Below are 20,034 nucleotides of genomic sequence, written 5' to 3'. Positions count from 1 at the left end.
TCTCTCTCTCTCTCTCTCTCTCTCTCTATGTATGTACGAACACTCCAACCTCACAAAGTTGACCAAATGCTCCCAGTGTTGGACATCCGTGTGACACTCCAAGGCACACCAAGGTTTATTCAGCCTCATCTTGCCTCAGCTATTTAAGAGAAAAGTCCTTTTCTCAGAAGGTTGAACTGCCTAAAGTCTAATCTAATCTAATCTAAACATAGCCCGGCCTAGCCTCGAAGGGGTAAGCCTATCACCTTGGCACACAAAAACAAAGTTGATACTGCTGTTTGACAAGTGAACTGAAGCTTGACTGAACAGGTCTAGAGATGTTTGGATCATATTACTGAGGAGTACCCACCCCCCTCCTGTCTCTAAAGCTGAAAACGGATGGCTGTTTTTGTTCCTTAAACTGACTTTCCCTTCTTGCATAAATGCTTTGTCAGTGTTATGAAAATGAAAATGGGTGCTAGAACAAGACAATGCCAAATCCTTCCAAAAGAACTGATCGCTACCCAGGATATTCTATGAGAACAGAAACAGAAAGATGACAATGAATTCTTTAGTATCCTGCAAGTGCAACAGCCAAGCTCAGCAAAATGACACACTCCAGACTGCACTCATATCACACAGGCACACTCATCTACAGCTGTGGCAACCACAGCAATATCTGCCTCACAAATGCTTGAAGGGACACACAATAAGTTTGTCATGTGAGTGTGGGTGAGGTTTGAGTACATCACTCACCAGGGGGCTTGCACATGCGGATCTGGCTCTGGCACTGCACCAGTGGATGAATTGTTGGGGGAGGGCTGCTTGGGCTGCCAGCGGGCACCGAGGTAGCTTTGGCCGAGAGGCCAGTCATGCCAGCAACTGGGGGTGAAGGGGGAGGTGAGGGGGATGGGGAGTTGGGTGAACCACACTGGGTTTGGTAGCGGAGTTGAGTGAGAGAGGGGGGCATGCCCTGGTAGTGGCGGGTAGCACTCAGGAGATCATTAAGGATCTGCAGGATGGTGCCAATATCTCGTCTGGGACGCCCATTACTGTCCTGGCAGTTAGGGTGCAAAGTTCCTAAGAAGGAAGGACCAAGAAAGACTTCAGCAAGGATATCCAGAAGTGTACACTGAAGTAACTGGGCTTCTTATTTACTCTTCCAATTGTTTCACCACTCATCCAAACAGGCTCTTGTTATTTCTCTGAAGATTGAGCAATGAAGAAGTCCTTGGATGAGTAGTCAAACATTATGAACCTTTATTGGCTGCTGGCAAAGATACCTCACAATAAATCTTACTGGCTGTTCAGTTTATAGTCACCTGAAAAGGTCCCTGAGAAGACTCCGGGAGCATGGTTGACGAAGCTCTCAATGATGGCACCAGGCTTACGGGAGCGTGCCGAGGGACTGGTACCAGTGTTGGGGTTGTTGGTGCTGCAGTTAGCCTGGATGGGGAAAAAGCATTGGGCACATGTTGAGGATTAAAAATCCCACAAACAGGGAAAACAAAGCAATGTTACAGAAGCAAAATGTTTTCAGTCTGTAACTTATTAGTGAAATATCATATATGCTTTATATATTGCAGGCTCTGTCTTGAGAATGGCGTGAGATCTGTAAGTAGCATAGACCGTGGGGTGTTGCAACTACTATTCATATAAGAAACTTGTGTCGTAAATGCTAATATTACAACAACCTCAGAAACCAGGAAACCTGAGCTTTCTGTCATGCTATAGCCTCAAATATCAGACCAAACTTGGAAACCGGGCCAGTTCACCTAATCTTAACTTGGAACACGCTACTGGGATCTAAAAGTGAAATTGAAACCAAAGCAAAGACCAGTAAATTAATGTGTGAGTCCATGTGTGCAGGTGTGCGTTTCAGACTTGTCAAAGCCTGATGAGGAATAGTGATTCCTTTTTCTCACTGCTCAACTGGTCTCTGTATCCCTTGTGGTGAACCCATCTCTCCCACACAGTCCACTAACATCTGCTTCTAATTCACTTTCCATAGGTTGGGGGCTTGGGGAAGTTCAGACAGTATAAACAGCAAAGCTGTTTGGTGCAGTGTGTAGCCTTTGTTAAAGTTATCCAAAGTTGGCTGCAAAGGTCAGTCGCTGGCAACAGTAAGCTTAATGATCAAACTTTGTATTAATAAAATTAAGCGCAGTTCATTAAGTATTTCTCTGTCACGCCTTATTTTTTCATTCTTTATATTTTTGTCTCACCATCCCGTGAGATTGATTTGGAACAGTGAGTTCAACTGATTCACATGGTGCCATGCTTCCCTGGCTTGTGCATGAATATATTTTCATGTGTAGGTATAGTGCATCTGGAAAGTATTCACAGTACTTCACTTTTTACAGCTTTTGTTATGTTACAGCCTAGACAGGCGACCAGCTCTAGGAAGAGTCCTGGTGGAGCTGAACTTCTCCCATTTATGGATGATGGAGCCCACTGTGCTTATTGGGACCTTCGAACCAGCAGAAATGTTTCTGTCCCCTTCCCCAGATTTGTGTCTTGAGACAATCCTGTCTCAGAGGTCTACTTGATTTGTGCTCTCACATGCACTGTCAACTGTGGGAACCTATATGTAGACAGGTGGTGTCTTTCCAAATCGTGTCCAATCAACTGAATTTACCCCAGATGGACTCCAGTTAAGCTGTAGAAACATCTCAAGGATGATCAGTGGAAACAGGAGGCACCTGAGATCAATTTTGAGCTTCATGGGTACATGTGATTTCATAGTTGTTTTATTTTATTTTTAATAAATTTGTAAAAATCTCAGCAAAAACATTTGCACTTTGTTATTATGGGGTATTGTGTGTAGAAGTTTGAGGAAAAAATGAATTTCATCCATTTTTGAATAAGGCTGTAACATAACAAAAAGTGAAGTGTTGTGAATACTTTCTGGGTGCACTGTGTGTGATGGAAGTACACTGCTCTGCAGTGTGACTAACTCCAATGTGGTATCACATGATTTACTCACATGCTTTTGGGCTATCGTGCTAAGCTTATCAATTTAATGAAGGATGACTTTATTGTGTGTAAGACAATTAACACACCCCTCCCTTGTTCATTCAGTTTCATATTTGTTTTTACAAAGTAAAATGCTTTAAATGCTATTTATAATAAGAATATGCCATTTAGTTTGTATTAATTTATATATTATATTACTATGAATAATCTGTCAAGAGACACATGAGAAAATGGACTGAAATCATTCAAGATTTCAAAACCAACTTCACAATTTTCTTTCACCTTAATAATATTTAAGTATTTTTGTTAGTGTTAGCTTAGCTTTATTACTGTCCTGTTAGCACGCTAATGTTCACCCGTCTCCCGAGATTAGCTTATCGCCTGAGGACCCTGTCACAATTAAGCTCTTTATTATATTCTGAGTGCGGCTGCCAGTGCTCTCATACTGCTTTTATTGTGAAACACATTCCAGAGAATTATAGTAGCTAACAAAGCTGTCGGCCATCTTGCCAAGCCTATGGTAAGGCACTCAATGGCCATAACTCTCTTAAACTCAAATACTTTGTTCAAACTAATTTGAAATGACTATTAAGAAATGCAGCAAGTTAAATCTATTTCTGTTTCGCTGTTTATGATTTAGTTTGTCCTATTTGATCCATACACACTGACACATGAACAAACTAGCAAACAAATGAAACGCACCTCATGGCAGAGGACTGGGGCTACAGGGCCGGCCTGGCTGACCTCATGGCTGGGTTGGCCTGAGGAAGGCTGGTGGTAGTGGTGGTGGTGATGATGGTGGTGGTGCGGTGGAGAGCGCAACAGACCTCCGGGCATGTGGGATGGGCGAGGTGAGTGGGGCGGAGGTGGAGGAGTGGGTGGGCTACAGTGAGCAGACAAGGGCAAATGATGATACATTGGAGGGAGCGGCTGGTGGTGCGAGGAGGTCAACGGGAAGGAGGGTGAACCCGGAGAAGAGGGGGAGGAGGGAACCGGGTGCGGCTGTGAAAAATGGGGGTTGGGGTGAGTGTGTAGATGAGGGTGGTGATGGGAGTGTGGGTGAGGGTGGGGAACACGGGGCTGTCCTGTGGGCTGTCCCATAGTGGTTTCCGCATTGCCCCGGGTGATGAGGTGTCTGTGCTGAAGCTGGGGACCGCCGGACTGCTGCGCCGCCAACTGTAGTTGGACGAACATCATGTGGTCACCGACACGCAGGGCGAGGGTGAGGGGAGAGCGGCCGGACAGGAAGTCACTGACCTGAAAAAGAGAGAAGGAGGTAATGTAAATTCATGGGCTAAATTCTGTTGTTCCTCTTTATAAATGAGAAGTCATCATGGGTGGCACTTAAAGCTACAGTGTGCATGATTTAGCATCATCTATTGATGTGATTGCAGACTGCACTATCCCATTGCAGGTCATGATTTTGCTTTTCGTTATGTTTTCACTCCTTTGGTGAAGAGAATTCATGCTCCTTTGTTTTGCCTTGAGATAAACAATATGTATGATCCTTCATTTAAAAAAAATGATGGTTGTTAGCCTGCAGTAGCAACCAGTAGACAGCGACAGACCACCTATTCCGCTTCTTTTTCCTTCAGTCTTCTGGCCATGCTGTAAAATGCTTAAGGCAGAGTAGGTCTGTCCCTTTTGGACTACTGTAGCAACATGGACTTGCAAGATGGTGGCCTCCACAAGGGGGGCTGCTTCCATGTACATATGAAAGGCTCATTCTTAGCTTACAAAAACTTTGATTCATTTTGCGAGTAATTACACACAAATTAACAGATTGTTATGAACGCTACATTCCATTTCTAATAACAAACAGCCCTGAAATCCTGCACACTGTAGCTTTAATATACACACAGTGATGCTTTGAGCTCATAGTTGCACAGTCACACTACATTAGTCCATTATTCAGTTAATCGGCGTTCTTAACATTTACATCTGTTGATGAACACTGAATGATGTGACCTAGTGGAAAGCACACACACGTACACACACTCGCACAAACATACAAACAAACACGTCCTACTCTTGTTTGCTTCCCACTGACCCTCAGTCCCATCTTACTCAGCAGTGTCATTCAGCAAAGAGACAAAAGCCACCCTTCTGTCTGGCCCAGAGCCTGAAAAAAATCACTTCCACGTCCAGGAAATACACCCCACCCGCTTCTCCAATACAGAATGGCTGATTGTCTGAGTCTGCAGCGGATCTGGAAGGGCTGCCCATTTTTGGAGCTCTGGCAACAGCAACAGAAGCCAAGTGTGGAGGCCTCCACTGACCCACCCGTGGCCCGGATGAATACACACACATACACACACACAACACACAGGATAGCAGCATTACCCTGCCTTGGCTGGAAGATTCACACTAAACAACAAACGTTCTCTTGTCCCTCACTTGCACTGCTGCATATTGCCACTTGCCGCCTGTGGCGCCGTGTGTGAGTGTAGGCATGCGTTTGTGTGTATTTTCCACAAACAACCATTTTGGGGGGTCAGTAGGCTCAGCATTAATGGCATCTCAGGTCTCAGGTTGTCTCCACATAGATGCAAACAGACACAAACGATATACGAGGTCTATTAGAAAAGTATCCGACCTTATTATTTTTTTCAAAAACCATATGGATTTGAATCACGTGTGATTACATCAGACATGCTTGAACCCTCGTGGGCATGCAAGAGTTTTTTTCACGCCTGTCGGTTACGTCATTCGGCTGTGGGCAGTCTTTGAGTGAGGAGTCGCCCACCCTCTCAGTCGATTTTTTCATTGTTTTTTCTTTCAAATCTTTTTTATTAAATTTCAAACGCGAATGTATTCACATATATACAAACGCGCACCCACATATATACATACATGTATATACATGTACCCACACACATGAAGAAGAAAAGAAGAAAAAAACAAAAAAAACAAACAGCAAATGCACCTTGGAATTGTATAGTACAAATATAAAACAATAATAGCAACAACAATCGAACACATCTTCCCAATATTAGGCAGGTACCGGTATGGAAAGTGCAGTTAAGTGCTCTACCCTTCCAAGTGTTATGCAAACACCTGTGTAGGAGCGTATGACGACTCCACTTAATCTTATTAGGATAGAGGTAGGATGTTGAACCTGCTTCCCCCCCCCCCCCCCCCCCCCAAAGAAATACAGCTAAAGCACACACATTAGTCAGCAGGCTTGTCGTTCTTCAAATATTGAGCTACTTGGATGTCAGGGGCCTACTCCGCAAATGTATTTTACAACGCGTACGAATCATGAAATCATGATATTGATGTATTTATAATTAAAAATTAATATTTTAATTAATATTTTTAATTATTATTTTATAATAATTAAAAAAGGGGGGGATATCGACGATAAAGGCACTCAGCTGGAAACCACGTGTGCTGTCCGATATGCTGCGCAGTGGCGCTACAATCAGCTGTCGAATCGCACGATCTTTGGGTCAGAGCATCAGCGTAACATGTTGTGTCAAACGGGTGTCACACAGTTACCGTACATCACTGCGAATTTAGCGCTGTGACGCCAGAAAGTCCTCAGCATCCTTCACAGAGGCGAGGCGTTTCCTCCCACCGTCTTTGGTTGTGATTGTCAATTTGGCCGGGTACAGCAGCGATGGCTTGAAACCCCGCTGGTAAAGTGCCGACATCACCTCTCGGTATGCTGTGCGCTGCTCCATAATTTCCGGACAGTAGTCCTCAAAAATTGCCACCGGTTTCCCCTCGTAGAACAGCTTCCCTCTCCTTTTGCAAACGTATTTTACAACGCGTACGAATCATGAAAGTAAGTTAGGAAGGATCCCCAAGTCTTATAGAATTTGCCCTCAATGCCTTTCAGTGAGAAGTGCATCTTTTCTAGAGCAAGACAGTGCATAATTTCCCTCAGCCATTGAGTATGTGTGGGCGAGGTCGCCTCCCTCCACTTAAGCAAAATGGCCCGCCTGGCCAACAGGAGAGAGAAGGAGACCATGTGGTGCTCCGCCGAAGTCAGACAGGGGTCGTCAGGCCCAGAGGTACCAAATAAGGCCATCATAGGATTTGGGTGGAGTTCACGTTTCAGGATGTTTGAAAGAGCACGAAAAATCTCACTCCAAAAGGTTTGTAAATGGGGGCATAACCAATACATGTGGAAGAGTGTGGCATCACCCAATTTACATTTCATACAGGTGGGGGTAACATCGGGATATATGCTAGCTAATTCTGCTTTTGATCTGTGAGCTCTATGGACCACTTTGAATTGGATTAGGCAGTGTCTTGCACACAGTGATGATTTATGAATCGAGTTTAGGATCAAGTCCCAACGGTCGGTGGATATCGTGCCTCCTAGGTCCTGTTCCCACGCCTTTCTGGTCTTGTCTAGTGTCAAATCCGAGAGTGCGATAATGTTCCGGTATAGTTTAGAGAGTGCGCCCTTCAAGGTTGGATTAAAGGAGAGGAATGTGTCAATTGGATTAGCACCTGGTTTGTTGGGGAAGCATGGCAGAGTACGTCGCATAAAATCTCTGACCTGTAAGTAAGGAAAAAAGTGCGTTTTGGGCAAGTGGAATTTCTCAGAGAGTTCGTCGAAAGAAGAAAAACTGTTGCCCTTGAATAAATGTGAGCGTGAAATGATGCCCTTTTTATGCCAGTCCGTAAAGGAGGTATCGTACTGAGACGGGGCAAAAAGGGGATTGAATGCAACAGGGCTGAGCATGGAAATTTCGGCAAGACTGAATGCCCTCCTAAACTGAGTCCACACCTTCAGTGCGGAGCGCACTACTGGATTCTTTATTTGTTTGGGTATTGGGTAGTTAGTTGGGGCACCAAGCAATGCAGAGAGTGACATGTTTTGAACTGAGTTCAGCTCAACTGTTAGCCATTCTGGGACATCCGATCGAAGGTTGTATTTATACCAAAAGGTGAGAGAGCGAATATTCGCTGCCCAATAGTAGGAGCGCATATTTGGTAATCCCATGCCGCCGTCAATCTTCAAACATTGGAGGACAGCTTTGCTTACTCTGGGTTTCTTATTCTGCCAGATGTATGAAGAAATAGTCAAATCCAACAAGGTAAAAAAGGATCTGGGAACAAAAATAGGTAGAGATCAGAATAGGTATGTAAACTTAGGCAGTATGTTCATTTTTATGGAATTTATACGACCGGCTAGTGTCAATGAGAGTGGTGACCATTGTTGTAGAGACGTTCTCACCTGATTGTGGAGAGTTACGAAGTTTTCACGGAATAAGTCCTTAAATTTACGGGTGATCTCTAATCCTAAATAAGTACACTGCCGTTTCTCAATTTTAAGGGGGGTGCTGCTGTAATCAGCCACCAGGGCTTCATCATTTAATGGAAAAAGCTTTGTCTTGTGGATGTTAATTTTGTAGCCGGACATGCGCCCAAATTCTTCAAACAGAGATAACGCCGCGGTCAGAGAGTTAATTGGGTCAGAGATATACAACAAGAGGTCATCAGCGTAAAGAGAGACTTTATGCTCCACGCCGCCCCTATTGATGCCTGGGATGTTAGTGCTGTTTCTAAGCGTGACTGCAAGTGGCTCTATCGCTAAATCAAATAGGATCGGGCTCAGCGGACAACCCTGTCGTGTTCCACGGCTTAGTACGAACGGTCGGGGTGTTATGCCATTCCGTACAGTTCCTTAGGTGCAGCATAGAGCAACTTAATCCAGCCTATAAACATGGGGCCGAAGCCAAATCTGCGTAGTGCTGAAAACAAATATTTCCACTCGACACGGTCGAATGCTTTTTCCGCATCAATAGAAACAATGCATTCCGGAGTTTTATCTTGAGAGGGCGTATATAGCACGTCAAGAAGACGTCTAATATTAAAAAAAGCATGGCGGCTTTTAATAAAGCCGGTCTGATCGGTAGATATTATATGAGGGAGGGCCTCTTCCAATCTGAGAGCTAGGACTTTCGCTAAAATTTTGGACAACACTGGTATCAAAGAGTTTCCCAGGGACAATTAAGAACCTGCCATCTCTGTCAGCTATGATGTGAGTTGGTTCAAACAGTACATCCCTAGACATGAGAATGGCCACCCCCCTTGCCCTAGCCTGGAAGGTAGAATGAAAACACTGCCCTGTCCATTTGGAGAATAACTTAGAGTGCTCAGATGACTGCAGGTGAGTTTCCTGCAGAAACACAATTTCTGCCTTTAATTGTTTGAGATGGGTTAGCACCTTTTTCCTCTTAATTACATGGTTCAGACCCCTGACATTCCAGCTCACCAAATTAACTTGTCTAGCCATTACCATTTAAGTGAGTAAAGGAAAAGGAAGGAAAACTATATATATGCATATACATACACATATGCACATGCATGTACCAACACACAGAAGGTAAGAAGAAATAGATAGACCTGCACGTGTGCTTGCTGTAAGAAACAGAACCCTCCCCCCCGTCCCAACCCTACCCATAACATCTAAAGAACAAAGAACAGACCTTCTTACCACTACTCAAAAAGCAGCTGACTCGAACTGCAGCTGCATACTTCTCCCATGCACTACTCCATGCATATACTTCCCTGTGTACCTACTCCTCCCTGGATTGAAAGTTAATCAATATTTAACATGTTGAAAAGAATGCTAATGATAAAAAACCGTGATAGCCGCTTGGGGCTGTAAGCCGTATGTCTCCTGTGGTGCAACTTGCCCCGTAGACCTTGTCCAATGGCTTGCAGACAGAGAGGTCCAGAACTCAGTTGCCAGCTGAATAAGCATGATGAGGTGTCATAAATCAGGTAATAATAATGAAAAATAAATAAATAAAAAGGGTGGGGGCCGGTGGGAGCGCTCAGTTGGAAGCCACGTGGCATGTTCAGTTTTGATACAGGCTAGGCGAGCGCTACCCATATAAGGAGACCTATTTAATGTAAAAAAAAAAAAAAAAAAAAAAAGGGGGGGGGGTGATGTGAGCACCATGCTGGGAGCCACGTGACGTGGCCAGTCCTTGGAGTTAGATAGGCTGGTGCTACCAAGATGAAGACCTCTAATTAGAATTATTGTTATTAATTATTTATTAATATTGATGTATTTATAATTAAAAATTAATATTTTAATTAATATTTTTAATTATTATTTTATAATAATTAAAAAAGGGGGGGATATCGACGATAAAGGCACTCAGCTGGAAACCACGTGTGCTGTCCGATATGCTGCGCAGTGGCGCTACAATCAGCTGTCGAATCGCACGATCTTTGGGTCAGAGCATCAGCGTAACATGTTGTGTCAAACGGGTGTCACACAGTTACCGTACATCACTGCGAATTTAGCGCTGTGTCCTAATGTCCTTAAACAGTGGAATGTCCGCATAAAGTCCTCATGCCGGCGTCTTCTGAATCTTCTCTGTTCTCTCACAACGTCCTGGGTGAATTAAGCCTTAAATTAGGATGTTTTCAGGTCGAAACAGGCCGACGACGGCACCTGGAAGCGCTGCGCGACGTCCCGCTCCGTGGGAAGTCCTTACACCGACAGAAACACCCCATAATCTCTCATCAGCCGTTAAACTTTTCACCGAAAACCAGCTTAATTTCTCGAATAGTGTCCACTCGGATATTCCTCACAGGTCCAGAAAAAATGTTGATAAAGCAACGCGCGCCGTCTTGAGCAGCGTGTGAAACAAAGGAATTCAGCCGAGAGGGCGGGACCACATCTCCCTCAAGGCCTGCCCACAGGGAAATGACGTCACCGCCACGCGTGAAAAAACTCACGCATGCGCACGAGGGTTCAAGCATGATTGGTGTAATCGCACGTCATTCAAATCCATATAGTTTTTTAAAAAAATAAAAAGGCAGGATACTTTTCTGATAGACCTCGTAGACGAAGACGAAGTGAGGCCTCTGCTATTGATAGCAGATCAAGGAGAGGAAATTTAAAAAAGAACAATATATAGGAGCACTATAATAGTGCATACCTGTGCCAACACTTCACACATTTTTGTGTAACTATTGAAGACACATTAGCAGGATCATGCAAAAAAAAAAAACATCAAAAATACTGAACCAATTTTCTGAGTCTTGTTGAAAGGGTGGAGTCGGGGACACACAAGTAACGTTTGGAGTGAATCCAATTCAAGGAACAGATTCAGGAATTTTTTGAAAAATTCCAGGATCCACCCCCTGAAGAGCAGTTGTAACAGTTTGGGTTATAGCGTCAACCCAGAGATATCCTGATGCACAACACAGAAGTCAGTTTCAGGATTAGTCTCCATTACCCAACAGCACAAAGTTCGGGTTTGTTAATAAAGATGTTGGTCACAATGTATGCAGACATTTACAGCACAGAGACGGCGGACACAGAAAGACATTAGTGGGAGTTTGAACCAAATGAATATCATGACAAATAACTACAAAAAGGCAGAATTAGCTGAGTTCGCTAATAAGGTGGATAAGGTTGGAGTTCCACCATTGGAAGCTGAAGGCATGGATGACAAACCCAAACGCAGATCAGTGATGGGAAGCACATTTGGTTACTGTGGCTTTCTGCTTTAAAAACTCCCTGAAATATTGTCCAGTGTGATCTTTACTGACTTTTTTGCCGACTGGTTCCCTGAAGAGACCAAACTTTCCAGTATTGCACTGTTTACAGCGACCCTACGTGGTGTGGATCATCATTTCTGAAGACAGTGGGGTGGCAGTACAGGGGGTAGCGGTGTGAAGGATTGTTAATGATATCACTGCCTGGAGGGGTTCTGTTGTTTTGCTAATGATGAAACTGCCCGAGCAGGGTGTTGGACCTCCACATTGATGCATGGGCACAATGGCTGCATTCCTAAAAAGTTCTACTGGATCTACTCTAAATGTTCATGGTTTCTTCCGTGGTCCAAACCTCATCCTTACACCAAGTTTCACCAAGATTGGTTTGTAGTTTTTGTGCAAACCTGCAAAAAGTAGTGAAAAGATGAGCACCTTGGTGGAAGTAACAACATGAGACACACACAAAGATAGCAAATACGAGCAGAGTCCTCACCCCCCCCCCCCCATCCAGACCGTTCTTTTGGAGTGTTCTTGTGTGCTGTTGGCCCACAGTTAACCCTGTGAATCACAGAGATCTGCCCTCCATCACTGCTCTCGCTTTTCTTCTGCTTATTTATTTCTTTATCGACCGCTGCCTTTCTGTTGCCAGGGTGACCTTTGCACATTGGTATTGACATGGTGTGGAAAAGAGAAGAGAAGGCGAGGAAAGGCAGGTGAAAGGGTGCGGCAGGGGGGCTGGGATTACGCAGCGGCCCCATTTCAATATGCAAACAAAAGCTAGAAGTTATCATAAAAGAGTGCGGTGGATAAACAGAAACCCAACCTTTTTTTCTGAGTGTAAATTCACAGACTAATGACTTGTTGATACAGTCCACACCCGCCGCGATCGCCCCACCATGGTAAAACAATAAACTCAGCAGGCCCGCGGCACGGCGTGAAGCGAGGCGGAGAACGGAGTACGCTGTGACGCCAGTTGCCCAGAGGAAACTCTGCGTACAAAAGAGTCGCCTATGACCTGTCAGACAGGATGTACATGTGTGTTGATGCGTGACCTGGATGGAGGGCGGCATCTCCAAAAGGGGTTGGAGACAAGAAAAACAAAGAGCAGAGCGGAGGGAGGGGACGCCCATTGTGTGTGTGTGTGTGTGTGTGAGCGACGGCTGTCAAACGAATGAGATGGCAGTTTGTTTGCCGCCTGATCCACACAAACGAACACGGAGTCATAAGTTCTCAGTCAACCTACTGAGGAGATGGCGAGATGAGACGTCACCCCGAGACGCGTCCCTCTTCAGACTCATTATTTTGTATCCAAATCTAACCAGAGCCACACGGGTAACGGGTCGCCTCTGTTATCATAATGCATCTCGAGTCAGCACTGCTGATCATGTTTCGCTTGTTCATGTTTGATTTTATCTGTGTGGAAACTTCAACTGATGAGATAAGAGTAGCCTCGGTCCTACTGTGGACTTCTGAAATCTTTACATAACTGCCAACAAACGCCACACATCGTCCATCCAGTCATATTTTGGTTGCAATCGAGGTTGAATTTTACACCTATTTCAGTTTGATCCAATCTCCCCAGAAGGGCCAATATCATTAAGAGGCAGCAGCAGCCTTGGTAGCTGCCAGACCTAAGTTTTGGAAATGAAAGAAACTGACAAAGTCATTTCAAGCTATAAATAATTTCAAAACCACATGCTGACAGAGACAGAGAGAAAAAGAAACAAAATGTCTGCTTCAGCTACATTCTGGACTCATGACTGTGTTAACTGAGTTTCTGAACATAACCACTGTGAAAGAGTTAGACAATTACACTGTATATCTGGGATTTTGTCAATCTCCTTTGAAAATGCTCTCTCTCTCACGGACCGCATTCACTGCATGCCTTGGTCGACCGTCTCCTTTGCTCTCTTTTCCTTTGACTGTCAAATTCTTATAAATTACTTTCTTTCTTCTGTTGTTTTTGAGTTTTGTGATGTAACTGCTTTGTAACAACCAGAAAGTAAAATTTTACTCGGTGCTCTGATTGCATCTGTTGAACCAGGAACCATCCAGCAGGTGGCAGACACATTTATGGGATATTACACAGGCAAAACAAAGTTGATTTTTGGATTGATCAGATTCACCAAAGTTCAGTTCCGCATAATTTCCCATTTTAATTTGCATAGATGTAACAAGATGACAGCATTAACTGCGTTGGAGTTACTGTGTTAAGAAACAAAAGGGGATGGACTCATTTATCTATTTTGCTAGCTAGCTAGCTAGCTATTCACTCACTGTACTTTAATACTTAACAGCGCAGCCGGTTGCGCAACACAAACACAGCATCACTTCACACGAAAAAATGTGTACTGTTTTGTTTTCAGTTGCAATCACCGAAGCAGTCTCGAAAAGTGCAGATTTTTTTCGGTTCCCAGTGGAGAAGGGAAGACAAGGAAAATGGGAGAGGTCGTGTCGGTACGTTTTAGCCCACACACCTTGACAGAGTAGCTGCGTTCTCTCGCCTGCACAACCGCCTCGACATGTTTGAGCTCCACGTCGTAAACAAATCCCAACACATGTCCACTTTCCACCGCATCCTCACTTTTTCTTTGCATTTTCACTTTGTTTGCTGTGTAATTTGCCCAAAAACTCAGAGAAAGTGCCGTGTTTCTAATGGGGACAAACAAGGGCATCATATGTGTCATATTTTAACCTCTAGCGCCCGCCCAATTAGGTGGTATTCTGTGCTTGTAAGCAAGTGAAATTATATTTAATCAGGTTTTCCTAACTGTTTGATTACAGAGTGATCGGCAACTGCTTATGTAAATGTTGTGATGTAGCAGGCAGCACACCTATCTGTGTTTTTTAAGCATTTTTTTTTATATGTGAACAGTTCAAATCAAATTTACTGTATAAAGAAACAAAACTTCTGTGCCGTCTTATAACTCTAAAATTCACCATGATGTGCATAAATGTGGTTTATCACAGTACGACCTCTTTAATTCCAAATGTGAGCCCGGCCTTTAATTTGTTCCCTTTCTACACAAATGTGAGAGAAAGTGAGAAAAAAAGGCAGATCATGAGTGACAGCAGGAGAAACAGAGGAGGCATGATTACCCTTATAATGACTGGTGTGGATTATTCAAAACAAGCAAGTTGAAATTCATGCACTCCTACTGAGATCCCAACAACACACGGCAGACTTCAAATTAGCCTGAGAGAAAAGTACGCTTTCTCCCTCACACTTCTTTTTTTAAATCTTCCCCTCCTCCAGTTGATTTTTGTCACTCCAGCTCACGGAGTCTCGGCTGTTGACTCATGAAGTCAATTTTGAATTTGCTCACACGAGCCCCACTTAGTCTCACATACATGAAGGCTAAGAATCTCCTGCTCTCTAAGCAGGCGTCTGACTCATAGGGGGGGGGGTCGCTGTACATGTGCGCACCGCCCACCACAGCGTTTTCTTCAGGAAAGAAACCAAAAGGCCACAAACCCACATAAACACACACATCTCATTTGCAGAGAAAATGACAGGGAACATCCCAGAAACTATAATCGGATCGGTCAGTCTCGCATCTCTGCGGTCCACTTTCTTTCCCCGTAAACGTTAAACACAAGTAGCCGGAGTGTCTCGCCAGGTGTGGAATTCCACTCCCCAAAATGAAGAGCTGCACCAGTTTCAGATAACATGCCATTTCCCTGAAAAAAGAAATAAAAAAAGAAAAAAGGAGAGCGAACAGCTTGTGTAGCCAAGAGCTGGGAGCTGTGGAGTGGAACACCTGAAATAGGGCCCGTTTCCTGAGGGAAGGGAGGAGGCGGAGGATGATATGGAGCGGCCTGCCTGCCAGAGGCGAGATTGGCGAGTGCAATCGTGTAACGACAAGCCTCTTCCAGACGGACAGAGACTGCAAGAGGGAAGCAAGGGGAGGGAGGGTGAGTGTTTATGTTGGGAGGAAGGCTGGTGGGGGGGGAGGGGGGGGGGGGGGGTTCTGAGCTGGAGAGTTGGATACCAAATGATTCCCAGAGGGCTTGGCTAGCAGCTCAGCTCCAGTCCAAACATGTCTGTCTGCTCTCCAGAGCACAGCCATGAGAGCCAATGTGGCCGGCGACCATCGACGTCAGGACAAACACCAGATCGAGCTTTCTGAAACATCAGGGGCAAACCAAAGAGAGCTTCTTTGCTTGTTTGGGGGTCTGCAGCACACACATGTGCTCAGGTCACGTTCGGACATGGTTTTCTAGTGGTCTTCATTGATATTCACGAGTGTTTCTTGTCCACCTGGTGGCAGCATTACATCTAACATAAGCACAGAAACTAATCATTCCAACATCAGAACAATAATAAGCAGTTTTATTTCTCTGTCTTGTTGTTGAATGAGCAAGATCAAATCCACACTTGTTTGAGAGACTCACAAAGGGCATTTCCGTAGAAAATCACATGGCCAGTTCATATAGCTAAAGTACCCAACAAACGTTAAAATTTTGAATGTCACCGAATGTTGTGTCAGTGTAAAAATGGTGAGCCACAATGGCTAATGCAGGGTTCTCATACCCTACATTTCACCTTCCTGATATTCTCTCAGGTTCTAGTGCTGCATCTGTAATAATAATACAAAAAATTGGTGGTAAGTATAATTACTATGACACAACAATCTATCCTCAGAGGAATAAAAATCAAAAAGTGACTAAGTGCCAAACTTTGGCAACTATGTTTACACCAACATCATGTTCAGCAACGTTTTGAATTTCGACTTATGTGGGGACCTTTGATTACTTACTAGGGGTGCAATGGATCACAAAAATCACAGTTTGGGTCATATCATGGATTTTATTCATGGATCATATCATTTTTTTGTCAGCAACAAATGGTAGACAAACATAACTCTGCTTACTGAATGGCACACCACTTGGCAAAAGTTGGAAAAATTCATCTTTTTTCCGAAGCGCAGTGCACTCCCAGCCACCTAGGCCCCACCCACACTCAGCACAGAGTCGTCAAGACACAAAGGATAAGGCACGGTGCATAGTCCGTCCTCAACTCCTGATATTTCAGAGTGATTCTTTTTGTACTTAGACTCCAATATGCATCAGGCTTGCACCAGACTACTTCAAACCATGCACGAGGCAGCAGAGGCTTTCTGTTTTTAATATTCTCCTTTAACCCTTTTTGCCCCACTGGCAACAACTGTTGCCGAAGTGTATCACTGTTAGTTTCTACTCACAATCTCAAAGGTACTAATGCAACTTTTTTCACTTATAAAAATAAAAAATAAAAAAATCTGGGCAAACACAAATCTGCTTTGATTTCACTGCAAGTCTGCATGAAGATTTATGTCATTATTACTTCAAAAGCACTTCACCATGACAACTAATCTGTATTTTACACTGTTATGTAAACTTTGTAATTAATTCATGGCTCATATGCATGCCAAACCATAGGGCACAGTCTATACCCATTATGGCTTAACTATGGTCTGTTGTATGCCTACAACCTTCACTGTTCATGTGACATTTTCAGAAAATGTTGGTTGTGAGTATCCCTCTCTTTACATCCTGGAAAAGGAATCTCTGGTACTTTTTTCTTTAACTGTTTATCTCATGCAACTTTCTTGAGATGTCTTCCAACTATTGTAAAATCCATTGGAAATTGTGATTTTGTTTTTGTGCTATAAGTATAATTCAATACCAGAAATGAACAGGGCATGTTGTGTCAGTGAACACAATGATTCACCCAATCACTCTGGTTTGGCCAATAGGTCACATGAGACATTATTGAAATTTGGCAGAAATGCACGTTACCACATCTAGGGGCCTCTACTATGCTCCACCTACGCATCATCCCCTACAATACGTAACTGCACTGGGACATTTAAGTGTACTTACACAGACCAATCTGCTTCTATCTATTTCTTTTCCTACCTTGCTCTTTGCAGCACACTGGACAAATTCCAAGTTAAGTGTTCACAAAAGCAACTCGTGGCTGTCTGTAGTGGTTTGTTATGACGGAGGCAAGACAAGGAGACTGGAGGGCCCCTCTTTAGGTAATGGCAACAGAGAGATTTCAGCCCTTCCGTGCTAAGCTTCTGAAGCAGCAGTATCCGAAAAAAAAGCCACAGAGGAGAGATTGTGTCAAGAGTGCTGCAGAAAGCAACAAAGACAAAAATACTCAACTGATAATTTACAAGCAACGAACATCATGACAGATGAGTCTGTTCAGGGTGTGCAGCTCTAAATTATAAAACAATACATACCTACAGTATGTTTCAGGAATGATACTTTTTATTATTATTATTATTATTGTTCAGTCTAGACTTTCATTTTTCCATGATAAATTGAAATAACCAAAAAGTGGTATTCCTTAACTTCAAATACATATTTAAAGAAAAACCAGGGACCATCTTCAGTTTTTCCTACCATGACACTGCCTCTGTTCAACACTGGGGGCAGACTGATTTTTGCAAACTGTTCTCGGACTCCCTGCTTAGCATGAAAACTTCATATTACTGATCTGTGCCTGTTTTTGGATAACCCTCAACTCAACCTTTATTTCTAAAGCACGTTTAAAATAATAGCACTCGACCAAAGTGCTGTACAAAATAAAAAATGGGCACCAACTTCCCCCCAATAACAATAAAATTACAACAGGCAACAAAACAAATAAAAGACAAAGCAAAATAAAGAGTAAAAAGTAGTAGGATATAGAGACATTTGGGAAATGCCAGAGAAAAGAAATAGGTTTTGAAAGAGGTTTTAAAAGTCTCTAGGAACAAGGATGATCTAATATTAAAGGGGAGACTATTCCAGTCTGGAGGTCTGGAATAGTCTCCCATAGAAACTATTCCAGAGGGTTAGAACAGAACCCTCTGCTAACTCCCTCAAAGGGACTGTTGCTAATTGGACTGCTCACCTTTGTGCTCAGTGTGCTGCCTGTTTGTGGCCAAGCCTATTTTTATCTGCTGCTAAGTCAGTTAATTGACTTTTGAGTTCTACTTTTGGGACAATAAACCTATTTTTGCTTGCCTATCATTGTGGTTCTCTGCGCTGGGGTCAATCCACCGCAATCCAAGTGTTGATAAAGTGTTGTCCCGCTAAATAACTGGCTGCATTCCTCAGCAGGAAGTGACCTCTGTGCAATCCCTTTTAGTCATTTTGTTTCAGTTCCCGAGGTCCAGGAGGTGGTATTTTGTTTAGCAGCAGGTTGTGGTTGCTATGCTATGGGGGGAGAATATGATAAGGGGGCAGCCAGAGGAGGGGAAATGATGGAGGAAAGAGGGGGGAGATGGCATGGGGGAGGGAGGGAGCCAGGATGGCAAGGCAGGGATGGGGGTAGGGTGTCAGAGAGGAGGTGGTGGGTGATGAAATATTCAGTGAGAGTGTGCCTCTGACTCCTTCCTTCTCTCTCTCTTTCTCTCTCTCTTTTCCTCTCGACATCTCTGGCTGACAGTTTTATTTATTGGGGTCCCTGTGGTTCAAGGAACTCATTTGCAGTCGTTCTTCCTTTGCACACTAAGCGAACTAAAGGAGAGAGATAAGGAGCGAGAGAGGCTGAGGAGAGCACGAGTGAGGGTGAGAGAGAGAGGGAGGGAAAGATAGAGAGCGCCGGCAGCACTGAGCTGACATTCATGAACAACTGAGCAGCTTTGTGCTGGAGAAAAGAGGATAGAGGATTGGAGGGCGAGGCAGAAGGGAGGAGAGAGGAGAAAGCCTTGACAGGAAGAAACAGCCTCCATCAGCCGTATTCTGGCTGCAGTGCAGCTGCTCACCTGTCGAAAGGGTGCAAGAAAAGTCGGGTTCAAAAACCTCCCTTATTAAGCCACCGATCGACTGAGATGGTTTGATCGCACCAGGACACTACTGATAGTCTCTTTGCAGACACGCACCGGCTAAAGATGCAATAACAGCCTCTCAAAAGAGGGAAGGAAAAAAAAAATCAATGGTTTGCATCATGCCCCAAATCCTGAAGGCAACTCACTCTTCAAAGGCCCCATTAGAGAGAGAGGCACTTGTACTGTTGCCTGATAAGAGGCAGAGGGAGCAGGAGGAGAAAGAAAGAGCACCAGCTGGCCATCGCTGAATTTGATCGGCTGAGAGAAAACTGAGATCAGGACGGCAAAGATCAAAATGATCACGTTCCTGCTAAAGCCACCGCTCACACTCCCAACTGTGCCCACAACACACACACACACACACACACACACACACACACACACATAGAAGCTTCTTAACCAGCGAGTTTCTTGCATTAGCTCTATTTCAAGACAATAAATCCTCTGACTCCTTCCCCCTGCTGCTCCGATACCTTATACACCACCTGATTAATGCAGTTTACCCACAAGTCTCTGTCGCTGGGTAAACTGCAGAACAGTACAACGGCCTGATTCTAAAACACTGGAGCATCATTACATGGCTGGAAGTCAAGGCAGCAATATACCACCAAAGGATGAAGAACAAAAAGAAACGACAGCACACGTTCAGAAAAGGCGAACATGATCAGTGGATGCTTGCAATCCATCATAGTGAAGAGTCAAAAGTATCAGTCTGTGATCTTTCACCCCATTTTGTCTTTTGACTTGCTTATAAAAGAAAATGGATGGCCCATTGTGCTACAAGCAACCA

The 20,034-nt window shown here is 44.0% G+C and overlaps 1 protein-coding gene across 3 annotated transcripts in view; it reads right to left on the bottom strand.

Annotated features, from left to right (window-relative positions):
* The window catches only part of midn (midnolin), a 47,084-nt gene that overhangs the window by 15,272 nt on the left and 11,778 nt on the right, over positions 1–20,034 (bottom strand). For all 3 annotated transcript variants that reach the window (XM_034180278.1, XM_034180277.1, XM_034180276.1), the window contains 3 exons: positions 3,658–4,212; positions 1,302–1,425; positions 736–1,059 (listed from right to left, as the gene is read on the bottom strand). In XM_034180278.1, the coding sequence (XP_034036169.1) occupies positions 736–1,059; positions 1,302–1,425; positions 3,658–4,212 (1,003 nt within the window). The remainder of the gene's footprint in view (positions 1–735; positions 1,060–1,301; positions 1,426–3,657; positions 4,213–20,034) is intronic.

This window comes from Thalassophryne amazonica, chromosome 10, assembly GCF_902500255.1.
Source record: "Thalassophryne amazonica chromosome 10, fThaAma1.1, whole genome shotgun sequence".
Lineage (NCBI taxonomy): Eukaryota > Metazoa > Chordata > Actinopteri > Batrachoidiformes > Batrachoididae > Thalassophryne > Thalassophryne amazonica.
This window is presented reverse-complemented; position numbering and strand designations above follow the sequence as displayed.